The 18710-nt window shown below is 57.0% G+C and overlaps 11 protein-coding genes across 11 annotated transcripts; 6 read left to right on the top strand and 5 right to left on the bottom strand.

Moving 5' to 3' along the window:
* Nucleotides 1-180: 180 nt before the first annotated feature.
* Nucleotides 181-740, bottom strand: BDY17DRAFT_309524 (uncharacterized protein; the record flags this gene model as incomplete). The annotated part of the gene is made up of 3 exons (XM_033735341.1): nt 181-355; nt 417-557; nt 616-740. 3 exons carry the CDS (start codon nt 738-740, stop codon nt 181-183), a joined length of 441 nt encoding a protein of 146 aa, XP_033590810.1.
* A 439-nt stretch (nt 741-1179) lies between these two features.
* On the bottom strand, nt 1180-2614 carry BDY17DRAFT_249504 (uncharacterized protein; the record flags this gene model as incomplete). Its single annotated transcript, XM_033730981.1, has 4 exons — nt 1180-1964; nt 2027-2074; nt 2124-2264; nt 2317-2614. 4 exons carry the CDS (start codon nt 2612-2614, stop codon nt 1180-1182), a joined length of 1272 nt encoding a protein of 423 aa, XP_033590811.1.
* Nucleotides 2615-3599: 985 nt separating this feature from the next.
* BDY17DRAFT_309526 (uncharacterized protein) lies at nt 3600-5009 on the top strand (the record flags this gene model as incomplete). Its single annotated transcript, XM_033735342.1, has 1 exon — nt 3600-5009. One exon carries the CDS (start codon nt 3600-3602, stop codon nt 5007-5009), a length of 1410 nt encoding a protein of 469 aa, XP_033590812.1.
* Nucleotides 5010-5471: 462 nt separating this feature from the next.
* Nucleotides 5472-6577, bottom strand: BDY17DRAFT_309527 (uncharacterized protein; the record flags this gene model as incomplete). The annotated part of the gene is made up of 2 exons (XM_033735343.1): nt 5472-6207; nt 6270-6577. The coding sequence occupies 2 exons, from the start codon at nt 6575-6577 to the stop codon at nt 5472-5474; spliced, it is 1044 nt and encodes a 347-aa protein (XP_033590813.1).
* A 965-nt stretch (nt 6578-7542) lies between these two features.
* Nucleotides 7543-8790, bottom strand: BDY17DRAFT_249182 (uncharacterized protein; the record flags this gene model as incomplete). The annotated part of the gene is made up of 1 exon (XM_033730957.1): nt 7543-8790. One exon carries the CDS (start codon nt 8788-8790, stop codon nt 7543-7545), a length of 1248 nt encoding a protein of 415 aa, XP_033590814.1.
* A 339-nt stretch (nt 8791-9129) lies between these two features.
* On the top strand, nt 9130-9495 carry BDY17DRAFT_323113 (uncharacterized protein; the record flags this gene model as incomplete). The annotated part of the gene is made up of 1 exon (XM_033736949.1): nt 9130-9495. The coding sequence occupies one exon, from the start codon at nt 9130-9132 to the stop codon at nt 9493-9495; it is 366 nt and encodes a 121-aa protein (XP_033590815.1).
* A 51-nt stretch (nt 9496-9546) lies between these two features.
* On the top strand, nt 9547-10548 carry BDY17DRAFT_323114 (uncharacterized protein; the record flags this gene model as incomplete). The annotated part of the gene is made up of 1 exon (XM_033736950.1): nt 9547-10548. One exon carries the CDS (start codon nt 9547-9549, stop codon nt 10546-10548), a length of 1002 nt encoding a protein of 333 aa, XP_033590816.1.
* BDY17DRAFT_295287 (dynactin p62 family-domain-containing protein) lies at nt 10505-12440 on the bottom strand. The gene is made up of 2 exons (XM_033733270.1): nt 12092-12440; nt 10505-12028 (listed from the first exon to the last, which is right to left on the bottom strand). Exons 1-2 carry the CDS (start codon nt 12397-12399, stop codon nt 10585-10587), a joined length of 1752 nt encoding a protein of 583 aa, XP_033590817.1. The 5' UTR covers nt 12400-12440; the 3' UTR covers nt 10505-10584.
* A 161-nt stretch (nt 12441-12601) lies between these two features.
* Nucleotides 12602-13774, top strand: BDY17DRAFT_309531 (uncharacterized protein; the record flags this gene model as incomplete). Its single annotated transcript, XM_033735344.1, has 2 exons — nt 12602-12965; nt 13032-13774. 2 exons carry the CDS (start codon nt 12602-12604, stop codon nt 13772-13774), a joined length of 1107 nt encoding a protein of 368 aa, XP_033590818.1.
* Nucleotides 13775-14264: 490 nt separating this feature from the next.
* On the top strand, nt 14265-15788 carry BDY17DRAFT_323117 (glycoside hydrolase superfamily; the record flags this gene model as incomplete). Its single annotated transcript, XM_033736951.1, has 1 exon — nt 14265-15788. One exon carries the CDS (start codon nt 14265-14267, stop codon nt 15786-15788), a length of 1524 nt encoding a protein of 507 aa, XP_033590819.1.
* Nucleotides 15789-16609: 821 nt separating this feature from the next.
* Nucleotides 16610-18704, top strand: BDY17DRAFT_124728 (ferric-chelate reductase). Its single transcript, XM_033729344.1, has one exon. The coding sequence runs from the start codon at nt 16714-16716 to the stop codon at nt 18505-18507; it is 1794 nt and encodes a 597-aa protein (XP_033590820.1). The 5' UTR covers nt 16610-16713; the 3' UTR covers nt 18508-18704.
* The last annotated feature ends 6 nt before the right edge of the window (nt 18705-18710 follow it).

Raw genomic sequence — 18710 nt, forward strand, 5'->3', positions numbered from 1 at the left:
AGCGAGAAGATTTACTCGGTGACAAGCAAGGCTTCGAGAGCGGGAGGCGGCTGTGCATAGGGCTACGTAGTCGAAGCTGTGTTGTTGGCAGCCATCCCAGCCTTGCTTGATCCTATCCCAACCACCTTACTTCCAAACCAGCCCAGTAGAAGCATCCATCTCGACCAGGAAGACCAGTCCCTACCTCTGCTCCTTCCTCGCCGCCGCCGCCGCAGCCTCTTGCTCGAGCTCGTGCTCCAGCTTCGCCATCAACGGGTTCATCTTCTTCGCCGTCAAACCACTCGACGGCGACGAGCTGCAAGTGGGGACAGAAAACGACGAAGTAGTGCCATCGCAATAGTTCTTGTCGTAGCATCTGTCAACAAGCGATTAGTCCCTCACAGATCTCGAGGCATGCTGGGAACGGAACCACTCACCCGCCATACCGCACCCCGCAAGTAAACCCATCAACGCAGACGGTACTAGGCATGCAGGTTGTACCCGTGGAGGGCCCCATCACCGGCGTCGGCGTGATGGTAGCCGTAGACGGAGCACTGCCCGTGGCAGAAGAGCCAGTTCTGATGGCCGGAGTCTCAGTAATCACACTTGTTATAATCAATCTGCATCGTGACTTACGAGAAGGCCGTCGCTGCCACAACGTGATAGCCGTCCTTTGGCTTCCTGTGATGTCGCATCTTTCGCGCGTCAACTCCGTGACTGGCTGCAGCCGCAAGGGCCATGAGAGCGAGTGCGAGCCTCATTTTGCTATTCGAGTATTCGAGTATCGGCTGGACGAGTTGAAACTGATGAAGGATTGCTGAGAAGAGTGTATAAATTCTTGGGAGGAAGAGCAGCCAAGATGGTCCAGACGGTGGCCGTCGTTTCACATCGCTGGCGAGGAATGATGAGCTCCTTCACTGGAATGTCGTTGCTCAGCCTTGCGCTGCTCGGTAATCGGGCTGCGAATCAATAGGTGCATCGCATCGACGCTCGCGCCACAACACTCGGTCGGGAGTCATCCCCTTCATGAGATCTCGATGCCGGCCAAACCAATTTTTGAAACTCATCTTGACTTGAACGCAAGATGTGAGGTGCGAATTGCCGGCATGCCAAGAGGCCGAGGAATGGATCGTCCGCATAGCAGCAAGGGCGTGCTGCAAAGACAGGTTTTTAACGTATTTCGAAGGAGGCCGTGATCATCTAAGCCAAGCACTCTGCCTTCTTCATCTCCTCAAACTCCCGCTTGATCTCGTCCAGTAAGCCATCGCATGTCAAAACATCCACCGCAGTAGCAGCAAGGGCCTTCGCCGCCCTCTTCGCCAAGCTATGCGCCTCTTCCGTCCGCACGGCCTTTGTGAAATCGGGTGTATGCGGCCCTCCAAGTTGCTTTCCATCGTCGTCCTCGCTTCGGATCCATATGGAGGTGTGCAGACTCGGTAAGGCGTAGCTCACGTTGCCCTGATCTGTAGAAGCCTGGGTGACGGAGGTGATGATATCAATGTCCGGAGCGGGGATGCTGCCGCCGAGGGAATTGAACGCGGCGCGGTAGTGGCGGCCCAGTGCGCGATTGGGAACGTGGTCATCGTACGGCATTTTCCATGTGAGTTTCAACGTGGCGCCTGTGGCGGTTGCGCCGGCTTCGAAGCATGGGACCACACGCTTTTTGAGCTCTTCTAGTCGCGCTTTGGAATGGGCGCGGACGACGAACCGCCCGGCTGCGTAGGCGTGGATGATGTTTGGGCGGGCGCCGCCGTTGGTGATCATTCCTTGGATGATGTCTCCGGGTTGCGTCTGTTGTCTTAAAACGGACACCGCGTTGTAGGCGGTAATAAGGGCGTCCAGGGCATTGATGCCGTCCCAGGGCCTTGCAGCAGCGTGCGCTTCTTTGCCAAAGTACTCCACATTGAATCCATGGTAAGCTGCTGTCCTGATAAGAGCGCCGTCGGGTTCAATGCCAGGGTGAGCCATGATGGAGACATCCACGCCTGCGGGAAAAGCGAAGGGCACTTAGCATGCAGAAGGAGAAATTGTCACGGCTAGCATATACCTTTGTAAGCGCCAGCCTTCAGTAGCTTGATCTTGCCGCCGCCGCCCTCTGTAGAGAAGATTAGCGGATGCAAACTGGGGTGAGAGTAGCGACAGACCTTCGGCTGGCGTTCCGAAAAGCATGACCTTTCCACCTAGCTTCTTCTCTTCCATGAGTTTTGCAGTCGCCAGTGCCGCTCCCAGAGACGTGATAGCAATCAGATTGTGGCCGCAAGCGTGGCCAATGCCGACTAATGCGTCTACGGTGTAGTCAGTAGGCTGATGACTCGGTAGGACATAGCTTGAACGCACCGTATTCAGCATTGAAAGAGACTACCGGCCCGTCACGACGACTGTCGAACTCGGCAACAAAGGCCGTCGCTATGTCATATGCGGATGGGGTAACCTTCCAGCCGTGTTGCTTCTGCAGATACTCCGTCAGGACTCGATGGGCATGAAACTCTTTGAACTGTAATTCGGGTTGGTCGTGAATGCTGAGACTGATTCGTCGAAGGTCATCACTCAGGCTCTCGACCTGTGTTGATATAGCGTCTAGGTGGTTGTGAGAGCTGGGCTGGCTCTCGGAACTAGACAGTGGACGTTCGACCATGACGAACTCTCCGTCCAGGCTGTTTTGGCCGGTGGACTGGGGAGTTGTAGTCATTGATGATGACACGCGATAAGCTCATAGAACTGGCGGTGGTCAATTCATTACGAGATGAAATGCGATGTGGCAGTGGACATGTGGTGGCTGCAACTGTGCCGGAGGGCAATGGTCGATTCATTCAGATCACGTGCATCGGGCCTCGGCGAAGCCGTCACCTTGACAACGCGCTGTTTACGGCGCAAACTTCACGCGCGTCATCCCCCGCCCAGCTTCGCGCATCGAATCACTTTCAATACGCAACGAGGTGCATGACACAATGCAGTAGCTCGGACAAGTCTTAATTAGCCATGTGACGGTGTGCAGGCGAAGGATGTGTGGTGTTGTTAGCGCGCAAGAAAGGCGAATGACGGAGGTGGAAGCGTAGGCGGGGAATCCCATTCGTGTGCTCAACTTGTTGCCTGCGTGGCGGTGTGTTGATGTAGACATTGCCAGCCGTTCGCACCCACCGGGATAAGTCGTCGTCTTTTCTCCGTCAATTGCAATCTCTCCGCTGTCATCCTGTTGAACCGTGGATCGAGTGCGCGCTTCTATTCCTCCGGTGGAAAATCGCAGGCGCCATGTCATCGGGCGAGTCCGTGCGCGTAAAGTGTAGCACCTAAACACTCCGCCCTCCACCTCCCACCTTTCAACCTCCAACATCCTTCACCACTCCTCTCGCCCATCAGAGACACGACGAAACGGCAGCGCATAATTCAGCGAAACATTGCAAGAGGAAGGCGGGCATCCCGGCGTTCGTTGATGACTTTGCCCAACATCGCATCCCACTTCACCGCTCCCATCGACACCTCTCCGCTGCGCATATGTATCGCCAACGACGTCGACGAAGATTAGCCAGCATTCATACCTCACACAATCGCTGTCACACATCCTGAACGTCACCGACCGCCGATACTGACGAGGCACCGCACGGCACACTTCCACCCCGGCGATGGCTTCCGGCCCTCCGCCGAACCCGCCTCCACATGGCCAGAATCCACGACCGCCCGGCGCATCAGGCAAATACGAAGACCTGCCAGCGGGCAACTACGACATCTTCATCATCCCACCCCACTCGGCCGGCGCGGGCTTCCTGTATCTGCCATCCTTGGCGGTCCAGCGCAATAGCTTCCTCGCCGGCGTCGCTTGCACTCTACTGGCCGTCGGCTTGTACACAGTAGTCGTCCCCGCGCTGCGAGACTTCTTGTCGTCTATCATGGCTGGCGGAGGCCTGGGTGTGCTCATTCTGATTGTCGGAGTCGGCGTTGGCGCATGGGCATTTGGCAAAACTCAAGCTGAGAACACCGGGGGACCCAGGTGGGGAGGAGGGAGCGCAAGTGGTGCAAATCAGCAGAGCTCTGGCCCTGCAGGCGCAGGAGCTGGCCCTCGCCCTCAAGCCAATGGCCATGCGCCCCCTCCACATTCAGACTCCAAGCCATCCGCTTCGAGCGGGTGGGAAAAGGCGAAAGAGGAAACGAGAAAGCGGGAAGAGGCCCGCAAACGTGAGGAAGAAGCGAAGAAGAAACGAGAAGAAGCGCAGAAAGCGAAGGAGGAAGCAGAGCGAGCGTCAAAAGCAAAGCAAGAAAAAGACAAATGGGAGCAAGCCCGGGCAAGAGAGAAAGAGCAACGGGAGCGAGAAGCGCGAGAGCGGATCGCCCGCGAGCGTGAAGCACGGGAGAAAGAGCGAGCAAACACCAGCGCTCCACGATCAAGTCCTCACAAGAGCTACGAGAAGCCCACTGCGCGCTCGTATGCTGGCACCGAAGATGAGTACTCATACCGTCCGTACGACTCGCCCCGCAAGCCGGGCCACAAGTCAGCCGGCTCGTCCGTCTCAGGCGGCAGCGAAGGCAGCTACGCCGCATCGCAGACCACCGCACGCACAACGCCCCCACCCTCTCAACGTGGCCCCTACACCACCAAAGACCCGGACAAAATCCAGATCAAAGCCGTCTACCTCTTCTCCGACACCTTCCCACTCAAGCCACTGGCCTCCCTAATCTCCAACCAGGGCTCCGTAACAGATGGTCTGGTCCTGCACATTGCAACCGAAGGCCTCTTCATCGACGACGACATCCGCGGCGTGCCGCAGCGCGAATGGGACGTCAAAGCCTGGACGCTCAAGCTGGTCGAGGATGGGATGACGAAGAACAAGAAGGGCGAGGGACTCCATGTCCTGCGGGTCACGGCGCGCGATGCCGACAACAAGAAGTACACGTTTGTGTTGGACGAGAGCGAGGCGTGGAAGGTGGCTGTTGGATTGGCGAGGTTGCGGAAAGGAAGTCAGGTGAGGGCTTTGGGGATGAATGGGATGAAGGAGGCGGAGGTTAGTGGGTTGTTGGGGAGCCTGGGATGGTTGTGAGGGGTTGGAATGCGTGTGGGGGCTTTGGAATGTGAACGAGTGTGGGTGTGGGTTGTGCTTTGCAGCATCAGCGATTGCGGCGTTTTGGCGGAATGAGGGATTGCATCTGCAGCGGTCTTGTCTATTTGCATGCTTTGTTGATTCGATCGCTCTATAGCGGAATGCCTTGAGCCTCGTCGTCGCTTTTCTTCCACTCTTCATCTCATCCGCTGTTCTCGCTGGCCTGAATCCTGTTGGTTGAGGATGCGTAGAGGTCCACGATTGTAGCCCTGCAATTCACTTATCCACCAATCCCAAATCCAATGACCTCCTCTCAATTCTCCTTTCAATGCGATGGTCGTCCTCATCTTGCCATGAGCCAGCCCACAGGTGCGTCGAATAACATCACAACGCGAGGCATGGCGAGGGCAACCATGGCCACCCTTCCGGCGTCCGAGTCTCAGCAACACCCATGCAACGAGCTTATGTAACGTGCTCTTGTTCTGCCATCCGCGGAGCCGGTGGCGCTTCATTCTGTCGCTGTGCATTAAGACGCGCCTCCGGCTCCAAATCCTCGCCTCTGACGACGTGATGCGAATTTATGATGCGTTCTTCGTACGCATTGGATGCATCGTCATCCCGCAGGTGCGTCTTTTCGAGCAGGAAGGTGTTGTCGCCTTCCACCTCCACGTAGTCGCTTGGTGGTAAGGGGGCCTTGTCGATCAACCACGGCTCGTTGGCGGCCAACTCCACGGGCGGTAGAACAGTATCTCCAGGAAGTTCTGCCGCGTGTGGATTTTCAAGTACATCACTGCTCCCGATTTCCACCAGACCAGATGCGTCGAGCTCTTGGCGTCTTTCGACCAGCTCCTCATCGCTACCGTCCTCCTTTTCTTGCTCCGCTAGCTCCAACTCCCTCAACGCCTCCCTCGGCTTCCCATCCTCGTCCAACTTCGTGACGACAATGACAAACTTCCTCTCCTCCCGCTTCCGGTCCCGATCCTCCCTGCTGGAATATAGCAACACCCCTTTCCGCAACGTAGTGCTCTTCTGATCCGGGTGCTTCATCGCCGACTCGCTAAGCTCCAGGTGCACATACAATCCGCGCGGCCTGAAGTACTCGTCGTTCCACAGCTGTAGCGCCTCCCCCAGTCCGCCGTCGGACATGTCCAGCAGGCCGGCTTTGACTTTCTTCTCTTGCAGCGAGCGGTTGAGGGTCCTGAGTGTGGGGAATTAGTCACAGTGCGCGCCATGAGATGCATACATATGTAGATAACCAACCTGCCGACTAGAACCGACGTCCCAAGCATCCCGGTCAATGCAACAGCCGCAGCAGAAGCCCATAGTCTCCCCTGATCGCTCGCGCTGAGCTTTGTGGCATCGATGACCTGCTGCGTGAACGCGGCCCACTTCTCGGGATGCACGTGCAGGTCGAACAAGGCGTCGGGGTAGGGAAAGCCGGATTTGAGATCGCTGCCGATCGTCTTGATGCGGATGGCATGGGTGCCGTGGGAGTTTGTGGTTCGCATGGACAGAGCGGCGGCGTCGGAGTTGGAGAGAGTGGTGGTGCCGAGGGTCGTGGGAGGCATGGATGTACTTGCTGCTGATGCGCTTGATTGCGCTCGAGCGAGGGCGGAGTATGGGGGAGGCATGGCTGCCGTCGCACTCTGGTCGAGACTCCACTGATCAGATGGAAAGTCGCTACTCCCTGCTGCCGGAAACCCGGAGATCTGCGGATGCTCCGATTGCGCAGGACTCGTGACATTCACCTGCGAAGCATGCCTTACATCGTGAATCTCCGGTCGAGCACTCATCATCTCCCGATCTTCGTAATCATAATCATCATCATCATCCGAAGACTCGGCGGTGACTTCATCCGGATCTTCAAACTTGGGTCCCGTCGCAGATCGATCAGTGTCTGCCCCTTCGCCGTTGTGCAGCGATGTCGTCGAGGGCGGCGAGGCAAACGCACGCTTGGCCACATCCGAGTCTCCGACTTTCAAGCGACCTTGTCGTAGCTCTCGCTTCTTTCTGCGCTCGTCGGCGACTTTTCTGGAGAGCGCGATGGCGCCGGTGGTGAGTAACATGGTTGGAGGCTTCACTTCGGCCGTCGAGCGTCTCCGCAGTCCTTGTTAGTTTATGTCCAATGCCAGCGCGAATAACGTGCAGGTCGAGTAGAAGAACACAAGATCGCTGACCAAGAGTAGGCAGAATATACCTATGGTGAGGAGACGAAGATGTTTCAAGCGACAAGCTTTTGGCAGTGCTGTCAGCTCGACTTGGCTTTCATGCGATAGAGTTCTCTGTCAAACATGGATGCGACGGGGACTCCATCACCATTGCAGATCGCCCACGCATCGCCCACGCTGACTTGGCGCGTGGCTTTGCGACCGTTCCATCTTTCAAACCGTGGTCGGCGTTGGCCGATTCAGCTTGCTGCTTTGGGTAACAGTTGTGGCAACTCTTAACGAATGACGAAAGACTGCTTTAGGGCTCCGTCGTCTTGCGGGATAGAACTGCATTGAGTGAGTACCTGCGATCGAGCGGAACAAGGCTACTTCAGACTCCACTCGCCATTAGCCAGCACAACTTCCACTGCCCTCTTCTCGTCCAAACTCACTCGCCCCGCCTCAAGAATGGCGCACGTAGCAATCGTGTTCGCCAGCGTCGGCAGCCCTCTTCCATCCAAGACGTCCAGCGTCGCCCTCCCCTCCTTCAACGCCTGACACCCATCCACAAACTTCTCGAAACTCACATATCCATACCCTCCCTGGCCGGCGAAATTGCCCTCTTCGTCCGGCGCGTACTTCATGTAGAAGGGATTGTACCACGTCAGCCCGCCCTCATCTTCGGTTACATCGTACCCTCGCTTGGCCTGGTTCACGCGCACTTCGCCTTTGGAAGCCATATAGTGGAAGTACTGGTTGGAGTGCACGCCTGCTTTCTGCGGCGCAGTCCAGGATGCGGTGTACACGCCTGTTGCCCTTCGCCCGGACCCGTCCTTCTTCTCCCAGTCCACGAGGAGCGTGATGGTGTCTTCTGTCTCTGGCGCACAGCCCAGATCCGTGGCGACACCGGTCGAGGCGCTGGCCGTTACTTTCACGGGGCGATACGACGGCACCATCGACTCGCAGACATCGATGTGGTGGCTGTTCAGGTAGTAAGAGATATCGCTGTCCTTGCCCGCCCACGCTTTGAAGGTCTCGAGCTGGCTCTTGGGCTGCGACATGTAGCTGTAGAAGTAGTTGAATTCCCCCAGACTGCCCTTCACCGCTCGATTCCGCGCGTCTGCGTACGCCGGGTCGAAGCGTTTGTGGTGTTCGATGTATACGAAGACGTTGTGTTTCCGGCTTTCCGCGAGGAGGTGGAGATGTTCTTTGAGAAGCTTGACGGCGGGCTTGGTAATGAGCACGTGGATTCCGCGCTGGATGGCGTACAGGGCGATGGGGTAATGCGTGCTGTCTGGAGTAAAGATGGTGATGGCATCGCCGGGACTCAATGCGTCAATAGCCTTCTTGTACGCTTCTGGATCCCTCTCTTCGTTTCCAGGGAAGGAGTCGAAAGAAGTATCGAGGTCATTGTATGCCTCCTGGATGTTTTTGCGTAGATGCTCGCGAATGGCGGGGAATTTGTTGCCGCTCGTGCCAACCATGCTCAACTTGCCGACTTTGCCTCGCCTTCGGAGGTCGAAGAGAGTCAGCCCGACCACGCCGACCTTTTTGTCGCTTCCAGATGCTCCGCCGCCCACGAAGCCAGTCGTGTACTCGCCAGTGCCAATCATGCATACATTGAGGGGTGCCATGGTAGGAAGTACTTCTCCTCGAAGTATCGAGATGGAAGATGATGAATGAGAAATAGCGAAAAGTACCCCGACGATGAGAGAGGGAGGCAGAACAAGAGAAGAGAGTGCAAAGATCACAGCACTTACTCGTGAGTCGGCGCAGTCTGTCGCCGGTTCGGTATCTCGCGGGTGAATGACAGTCCAAACGCCGACGATGTTGATGCAGAAAGCATCGGGAGAGTGGAGTGATGTGCCGTCCATCAACGCTTTGACCATCCCTCGCTCTTCAACCTCACCTCATCGCTTGGAGTTGCGAACAGAACCTGCACATTTAAGTGTTGCGAAGAGTTCGAGTAGAAAATGCCGGTATATACCGTCTACCACCGTTCCCTCATCCAAGGCAAACACCGCACCAACCTGGCCGTCAACCTCACAAACCTCCACTGCGAAGTCACAGGCACACCACGGGACGAAGTCAAAGTCATCTTCATCCCGCTCGACAGCCAGACTTTCTTCTGGGGTGGCGAGCCACGCGAAGGCTACGTGCGCATCCGAGCGGAGATCCGCGTGGGCCGGACGGAGGAGCAGAAGGGCGAGCTCTTGAAGGGCATGACTTTGATCGGCAACGCCGCGCATTGGTCTCCCGCGCTGCAGCAGATCCAGACGCAGATCGTCGAGATTGATGATCGCGAGACTGTCATGACGAATGGTGTTATGAATGTCTAAGGCCATAAGATGGCGTTTCCAGCCGAGCCCATCCTCGCATCGGCGCTATGGATGGCGCAGCTTGCCTTTGGAACCCCTGCAGAGCAAAAGAAAGTGCCAACAGGTTGCAGCAGCATCGACAAGGCGCTAGCTGGAGGCCTCGATTATGGTAGCGTGGCATGCATCAGTGGCGAGACCTCCGCCGGAGCCCGCGAGCTCGCCCAAGCACTCATGGTCTCGCATCTTCTTGCCTCCCCAACCGCTACAGTAACATACATCGACGCCGCATTCGCCCATGATGTCCGCAAGTTGCACACGGCTCTCGTGCAAGCTGTGAGCCTTCGCGGCGATCCACCCGAAAATGCGTTAAAGGCGCTCGATCGTGTCCAGATCATGAAAGTCTTCAATTTCGAAGGTCTGACCGAGAGTCTGGCGGAAGTTCGCGAGATGCTGGAGGGCAAGGTCCCCGGCCCATCGAAGCCTGGGCCTCCAAATCCTCAAGGACAAGCGGCCATACCACCTCAAAGCACAATCAACGACAGCCAAGCCGAAAGCGAAGAAGACGAAATGCTCGATGATGCCCCCTCGGGACTGCCCCATCATGCACCACTCCAAACATCACCCCCGTCACCACCAGTACAGCCGAGTCACCTCCTCATCATCGACACCCTAACGCACCTCACCGCCCCCCAGCTCAAAAACAACTACGTTCAAGCCCAAGCCTTACTCCACGCCTTCATCCGCTCCCTCAAACACCTCACCACCCGCCACAGAATTTGCACCCTCGTGCTGAACGACGTGCTGGCGAATGCGAAGAGCGGGAGAGATGAGTCGTCCAGTGCGTTTGCTTCGTGTGTGGCGCAACCGGCGCTGGGAAAGGGGTTTGCGTTCATGTTGGATGTGCATTTGCTTGTGCATCGCGTTGGCAAGGGCGCAATAGCGGTGAAGCAGAAGGGTGGGGAAAAGGATGAGGTGGCGGTTGTGGAGGTGTTGCATGATAGATATGGAACGCGGGTGGGGAAGTGGGCGGGGTTTACGGTGGATGATGGGGGGTTGTTGATGGCTGTCACTTGACTGCATTCATGCAGCTGCTTAGCGTATGCACAACTGTCAAGACGCAATCCTCCCTACGCTCAGCACAACCCAGTAGCCCAGCTCCTTCCTCAAGGGAGCACCAGGGTCGGCATCAAACTTCCTCTTCCCTGTACTCTCTCCCAACTTCACTTCCACCTCCCATTCCGCCCGCACGTAAACCGGCACCTCGAGCACATCCTCGTCTTCTCCCGCGCCACCGGTATCGTCATGCTCCTCGGCACCCGATACTATCCTTGTCGTCCCCACACCCACGGAGCCGGGTACAATCTCCATTACCACGGACGTACTATTCCGCGTCTTGGTCCATATCTTCCCTGCCTCGGGTTGCCTATCCGCCATCGAGCTCTCCGCCATGGAACCCGTCAGCGAAGCCATGGCCGCGCTTCGACCTCCGTCGCCACTAGTCGTGGAAGAGTTCGAGGTTGAGGCCAACGCATCATCCCACAACTCCCCGGCCGGGCCAACGGTGAAAGTAGGGCAGAGGATGGTGACGCGGGAAGCGACTTTGCCTGGCGTGGTAGCGGGCGTGGCGAGGGAGATGTGCACGGATTCGAAGAGGGGGTTGCGGACGGTCAGGATGTACTGCTTCGTTTGGTAGGGCTGAAGGAGTTCTGGTGTCGGGAGTTCTTCTGCGCGAAGATGGAATGCTGGATTCGTTGTTGGTGCGCCGGTAGTTTGCTGCTGCGGGAGGAAAGGGCGGATTGACAAGCGGGGAATGTGATTGACGGCGAGGAGACGAATGCGGTACTTCATGCTACCCACCTTGCCCTCGGGTCGGGTAAGGAATTGGCGGCAGGCTTTGCAGCGCTTGCCTCTTCGTGTGCAGAGTGGAGCGGCAGCTGGCCACAGCTGGTCGGTGAATCGAGCATCATCATTCGTGGGGGCCGAATTTCTCTGATGGGCGGATGTCGTGCGGTCCCAGCCTAGGGTTTGCATTTGTTGAATGATGTTGGCGTCCGAGTCGGCATCGGTGTATGTTCTCAAGCCTTCGGATGGCTGGAGGGCTTCCCGCATGGGCTGCGGCTTCTCTTTGCTCTTCTTGAGAGCGTTGTACGGGAGGCCGCCGTACAGGCTCATGATTCGCGCGAGGTTGGCCGGAGAAGAATAGGGACTGTTTGAGTACGGATTCTGCGGATCAGTCGTGTCACTTAATTGCTCCTTGTAGAAGGTGGTCAGGTTGGCGAAAGCGTCTTCATGGAGCAATGGTTTCGCATCGGGCGCCGCTTTCTCCTGTTCCGCAGTTGTTCTCGCTTTGCGTAATCGTGAGATCTGTTCGGTGATTTTGGTGGGTCTGTCGAATTGCAGATCGATTTCGAGCGAACTCCAGTCACAATACGGACATTGCAGGATGTATGTGTCACGATCGGCAGTCGCATCACCATCCTCTTTTCGACCGGTGATTTGGGTGACAGCTAGTTGGGATGTACACGATGGACAGGTATAGCAGCTCCTCGAGCATCTGGCAGTCGAATGAGCGACGGGTGCATCGCTTGCATTGTTGTGCGCCGGCTCACCATCTTACCTGTTCCCATCGCCTTTCACCGCCGAGCTCGGCACCTCGAACAGACACATTGGACAATACCAGTATAGTACTTCCTCCGTCCAACATCGGGGACAACGCAGAGCATCGCACTCATCGCAATACAGGAGATGGTCGAGGGGATAGAGGGCGTGGTTGGCGCGTGGAGAGTGGGGGTTGAAGGTTTGGTCTTCGTCGAGTTGGATGGCGGAGGGGTGGAATGATGTGCGTCTGTTGACAGTAGAGGGCGGGGGCGAGGTCAGGTCGGAGCATGGACAGGCGTAAGAGGTGAAAGGGTATTGAATTGCCATGAGAGTCGGATAGTCATGACATGCAATCAACGGAATCTCCTTTGAGTGATGGATGTGAAAGCTGGAGGTCGTATACATATTTCTTCCTCAGGCACCCGTTGGGAGCCTCAGCCACAAGCGCACCGCCACATTCGACGCGCTCGCGTAAACAAGCTGGCGGTGCGCACGTCACAATCAACCACACCCGCCCTTCACGCCCTCCATGGCCTCCCACGCTTTCTCCCTCGCCGTCCGCCCCGACGAACAATTCAGCACCGACGTCAAACCTCGCCTCGCAGACCTCGCAGATATGGCCGACTCTCCTCTTCCCCCCGACTCACCTGCGCCTCTTACGCGTGTTCCACGCTCGCGAATCGCCTCGAGCATCCCGCGATCTCTGCGCTTTCCCCTCGTCGTCGCGACCAGTCTTGGCATCAACGCCCTCGCCAGGACTCTGACGGCCGATATCTCGGGTTTCGAGTTTGCGCCCGCGAGCCGCGACCCCAATCTCCGTCCGGAACTGGTGGGATATCTCGTGGCGGCCAAGGTTGCAGAACTGGGAGTCGCCTGGGCTGCGGGATATGATTGTAAGCTCTATCAGCGGGATAATCGCGTGATCGAGGACATCCCCAGCTAATCCATATACCCATCAGACGAAGATCTCGCCGCACTATCGCTCCTCACTAACCAGCCCTACTACTACCTCCTCTACTCCTTCTGGTCCGTCCAACTTATTCCAATCGTCGCATCACTGTCCATCGACCTCGCCGCAATCGCCATTCCCTTCGCCCTCCTGCGTCCTCGCCCCGCGCTCCGCGAAGCACGCGCAGCTAGATCAGTCAACCAACGCCTCGCGCAAGACTGGCAAATCATCCTCCTGACGGCCATCCTAGCTGCCTGCGTCTACGCAGTCACCTTTTCCCTCTTCTACTTTCTCGATCTCGGCGTCTTCCTCATCAGCCACTTCGACGACATCCCGTCCCTCGAAAGCGCGCACGAAGCCAACATCCCGAAAATGCTCGCGCTCTTCGCCGCCAGCGGGTTTGGCGCCATGATGTTCCTCTTCCGCCCTACGCTCGCGGCCGCGGGGAAGCCGTCGCTGATCGAGAGCAAGGCCAAGGGACGTAGAGCTCGCAAGTTCAACCCGGAGACTGCGACGTTGGGCGAGACGTTGGGGCATAACTTTGGGTTGAACCTGCAGTTGAGCCATCGCGCTGATGTGCTGCTGGAGAGGGCCATTGTGCTGGTTGTTTGCACGATTGCCAACACCGTCGTCAGAGTCTGGGGCACGGTCCAAGGCACGGATCTGGTGGGCTCACTGGGTTATGCTGGTTTGTGGGCGTTGGCTCATTCTGTCGTTGGAGTTGTGTATGCTTGGTTGGGCAATGAGCAGTAGATCGCTGCGGGGGGGGGGGAAATTCATCGCGAGAGATCACGTCTCACAGGGGCGGAACATCTTGATCGATCCGGAAAAACACAGGCGGACGGAAAAAACGAATATGTCAAACATGCTATTTCGTGCAATAATCTGCTGGAGCTTCGAGTGGGCGCGGTGCGCGCTGCTTTCGGCTGCAGCTTCCCCCAGTAACCGTCCACGCGCATGCGATGGCCATTGCGATGGACGGACCTTCTAATCGAAACAAGCAAATCGCTGGCCGGCGGTTTGCATTCCAACATCAATGCGCGCCCGACCCTCACTGCCTTGATGCTCCACGACCTCTCCCTCTATCTCACCTGCATCTTCATCCTAATCTTCCTCTGCCTCCTCATCCGCTTCTGCTGCCTAAACCCGCACATCCGAGCCTTCGTCGCCGCCCAGGCGCCTAAGGTCAAGACGCTCCTGCGCATCTCCTCTCAACCGCCACCTCCGTCAAGTCACCCCGAACATGGCGGAGACATGCCAACTACCGAACCTGCGACCACCGACTCTCGTTGATGTGATGAGATACCGACTCCACCACGGCGCAAATCTAGGCTCCGTCTTCGTGCTAGAGCGCTGGCTCACGCCGTCCATGTTCCCCTCCAACGCCATCGGACAAAGCGAATTATGCGCAGCAGAGGCCTGGGCCAAACTGGAAAGCCTTTCGCGAACGAAGGAAAGATTCGAAACACATTGGAGGCAGTACGTCAATGACGGCGATCTAGACTGGCTAAAGGACGTGGCGAAATGTACGACGGTGCGACTACCGATTGGCTATTTCACACTTGGTCCGGCGTTCTGCGCACGTACACCATTCGAGAGGGTGGCCGGGGTGTATGCGGATGCGTGGGGCTGTGTCTTGGAGTTGGTGAGGAGATGTTCGCGGCGGGGTATTGGCGTACTGCTTGATTTGCATGCTTTGCCTGGTGGTGCGAATACGGGGATTCACTCCGGGACTGATGCTGGTGTGGCGGAGTTCTGGTGTTCCATGGCATTCCGACATCTTGCCACGCAATGTCTTATCTTTATTGCGAAGGAAGTCAAAGGAGTGGATGGCGTGGTTGGAATACAGCTTGTCAATGAGGCTGAGTTTGAAGCGCCGAGGATGTACGACTGGTACGACAGTGTTCTCTCCGAGCTGGGTAAGATTGATGCCAGCCTGCCGATCTACATCTCCGATGGCTGGAATCTGAAGCAAGCGATTGACTGGAGCCAACGCCAGAATTCGCTGACCGCACCCTTGTTGAATCCCATTGCCATCGATACTCACTGTTACTGGTGCTTCTCTACCGAAGACAAACAAAAGCCACCTCAGCAGATCATCAACGACGTGCCAGCCTCACTATCCGCGCTCAAAGGCAAAGACGGCAATATCGTAGACCGTGGTGCGGCACAGGTCGTCGTGGGCGAATACAGCTGTGTCCTCGACAACAAAACATGGGGCAAGCGAAATCCGACTACACCACGAAATGAAATCGTGTCAGCTTTCGGGAAAGCACAGTGCGAGCACTTTCAACGCCGAGCCGGCGGCTCCTTCTTCTGGTCATATCGCATGGACTGGATGAACGGCGGGGAATGGGGATTCCGGCAGATGACGGAGGCGCACGCAATCTCGACCCCAGCACACCTCGAACTCTCGCGAGATGAAGTGCGAAAACGTATTAGCGTCGCCAGAGCCCAACGCGAGGCTCGTGGGCGCGACGCTGTCGCACAGCATAATCGCTACTGGGACGGGACATACCCCGGCCATTACGAGCATTGGCGTTTCGAGCACGGCTGGGGCGTCGGAATTGACGATGCCCTGGCGTACTTTCAAATGAGGGGCCATCATGGGTTGGAAGGGGCGGACAAGATTGGGATGCTGGATCTGTGGTGCTTGAAGAGGCTGAGGGAGGGTGGGGAGAGATTGAGCGGTGGAGGGTTCGGGTGGGAATTTGAGCAGGGGATGCGGGAAGGGGTGAGGGATTTCCAGGAGTGTGTTAGGTTGTAGATTGGCGATGGACCTGGTTTTGCGTGCCTCCATCCTTATACACGACTCTCCTCTGTCGCGTGCAGTGGTGTTCAAACAAGCCGGGTGTTTGCGAGCTATGTTTGTGTCAGGTGAAGCATTGAAGAGTACTCAGCGGAAAGTCAGCTATTCGATGAGAACTACGCCGGAGACAAACAACTCCGAACGGCCGTCGTTGCACACCGCATTCTCGCAGAACGATGAGGTCGCGAGCGTGTTTCAATCCACAGCCTTCCCGGGGAAGGAGCGTTTGACGTCGGAAGCTCTCGACCAATCAAAGCCTTCCTCTCAGGCTTCGTTCCGACTTCACCTCAACCGCACAGTTAGCTCTGCAGCGGGCCGGCTGTCGCACGCTTCTCATTTCATCTTCTGTACGCGCCACCTCGTCGCAGCATCAAACACCCCCAGCCCGTTTGCTCATCTCGGGAGCGGCAGGCTGTGGTGGAATGAGAATGTGCCGAGACGGTATTGCCCTGGACATGGAGGCAAGGGGTGATGCACCCGCTGCTTCTGGGTCTCGTTGATGTGGATGTGCTTTTCAGTGAAGACCATGGTGAGGCGACGTTCTCTTTCAAACGCCATCGGTCTCTGACTGTTCTTTCTTACGCTTCTGATTTGAAACTTCTCCCCCGAACACGTGTTCACGCGAGCGCCGCGAGTTCTCCGTCCCTGACCGAGCAAGGAGCTTGTGTGCCCTAGTTTCCCGCCAGTGGCTTGATTCGTTTGAACAATACACAAGAATGCCACCGATTGTCACCTGAACCTCACGCGCCGGAGATACGGGCAGGCGCGATTCACAGCAGCCACGTACTTCCGCCTCCCCCGCCTGAATCTCATTGCTGAACTGCAACTGTCTTCCTTTCTTCACACTTGCTCCTTTGAATCTTTGCTCACCTCCCGTTCCCGTATGATGTCTTCCAAGTGGTTGCTGCTGGCAGCAATCCTCCCCGCCACACTCGCGTGGACACCCACCCCAGAAGAGATTGCAGCGGACAACGAGAACTCGAGGCTCGTGAACGACACAGCACTCACCTGGGCATGCATCATCGCCGTCCTCCTCGCCTACACCTGGACACTGAAACTCCTCCACCATGTCCGCCGCATCGTCAACTTCGGCCACGGCGATGCCGACACTGCCAATCAGCTCTACTTCGCCACCACCAACGAAACGTGGGCCCGCTTCAAACGTCACTGGCTCATCGCGCCGCTCTTTCGAACGAGACATATGCGTGAATCCAAGCTTTCAGCCGCAATGAACATGGGAACCTTGCCTTCTCGCATACAAACCTTTTGGCTCCTTTGCTACTTCGCATTGAATACTGCCACGGCTGTTGTAAAGATTCACTGGCACATGGGTCGTGTCGTCTGGCTCAACGACCTTTGCAATCGAACAGGAACACTGGCAACGCTGAATCTCATCCCGCTCTTCCTGCTCGCCGGTCGCAATAATCCCCTCATCTGGCTGCTCGACATCAGCTTCGACAATTACAATCTGCTTCATCGATGGATTGGTCGCATGGTGGTCGTGCAGGCTTTCTTGCACGGCGCCTTCTGGATCGCTGAGCAAGCTGTTGAGAGCGGATGGAGCAGTGTGGCACCGGAATTGGCTGTTCCAGGCTCGATGCAACTCACTGGCACCATCGGCATAGGCGCTTTCATCGTCATTCTTTTCCAGTCCCCGTCCGTCGTCCGGCACGCCTTTTACGAGACCTTCCTGCACGTCCACATCCTGCTGGTGCTTTTTTCGGTGGTGGTGATCTGGCTACATCTCGAAGGCTGCACTCAGCAGACTTTGCTGATCGCCGCAGTCGTCTGCTGGGTCGTCGAGCGGCTCATCCGAGTGTACTTGCTTATTCGGAACAACCTTCACCGTGGCGTCACCAAGGCAGAAGTCGAAGTCCTTCCTGGAGACGCTGTGCGGATCACACTTCGCCTTGCTCGCCCATGGAAGTTCAATCCCGGCCAGCACGTCTACTTGTACCTTCCTTCCGTCGGCATCTGGACTTCACATCCTTTTACCATTGCATGGAGCCAAGAGCTCGATCACTGGCGGGGTGGCGAGAAAGCATTACCTCTCGCTCGACAAGACATGCTCACCACAAAATCAACCAGCATGTCCCTCGTTGTCCGCCGCCGCACCGGCTTCACCGACAGACTCTACACCAAAGCAGCGCGAGACATAGGAAACAGGTTCACCGCTACCGCCCTCGTAGAAGGCCCCTACGGAGGCAAAACCTTCCGCTCCTATGGCACCGTCATGCTCTTCGCTGCCGGCGTGGGCATCACCCACCAAGTCCCCCAAGTCCGCGATCTCCTCCTCGCCAGCGCAAACGGCACTTGCGCCACGCGCAAAATCGTGCTCGTCTGGATCGTGCAATCCCCCGAGCATCTCGAGTGGGTCCGCCCCTGGATGACGGAGATTCTGGGCATGCACAAGCGGCGCGAGGTGCTGCGCATCATGCTTTTCGTCACGCGGCCGCGCAGCACGAAGGAAATCCATTCGCCTAGCGCATCGGTGCAGATGTTCCCTGGCAAACCGAATGTTGCTGCGCTGGTGGAGCAGGAGCAGACGTCGCAGGTGGGCGCTATGGCGGTGAGTTGTTGCGGGACGGGGAGTTTGAGCGATGATTTGAGGAAGGCGGTCAGGGAGAGGTGTGAGTTTACGGAGATTGACTTTTCGGAGGAGTCGTTCAGTTGGTGAGGCAGTATGTGGTGAGTGGTTTGGGAGCGGGCTCCCGACTGCGGTTTTGAACTCGTGCCTTTTGTTCGATACTCACCAGTGTAGGACGCGAAAGAAGTCTTTGCATTCGGCACGAGCTTTTTTGTACTACAGCGTGCGAAGATACCAAAATTACCTAGCTACTGCTCGTCCGTTTTCAATGCACAGAAAGCTAAAAGGGACCC

Source organism: Neohortaea acidophila (genome assembly GCF_010093505.1).
Source record: "Neohortaea acidophila strain CBS 113389 unplaced genomic scaffold BDY17scaffold_4, whole genome shotgun sequence".
Taxonomy (NCBI): Eukaryota; Fungi; Ascomycota; class Dothideomycetes; order Mycosphaerellales; family Teratosphaeriaceae; genus Neohortaea; species Neohortaea acidophila.

Coding starts and splice junctions, on each gene's coding strand:
- BDY17DRAFT_295287 (XM_033733270.1), bottom strand. CDS start 12,399: ATGGCAATTCAATACCCTTTCACCTCTTACGCCTGTCCATGCTCCGAC. Junction 12,029..12,091: donor GTGAAAGGCGATGGGAACAG/GTAAGATGGTGA, acceptor TTCGACTGCCAG/ATGCTCGAGGAGCTGCTATA.
- BDY17DRAFT_124728 (XM_033729344.1), top strand. CDS start 16,714: ATGATGTCTTCCAAGTGGTTGCTGCTGGCAGCAATCCTCCCCGCCACA.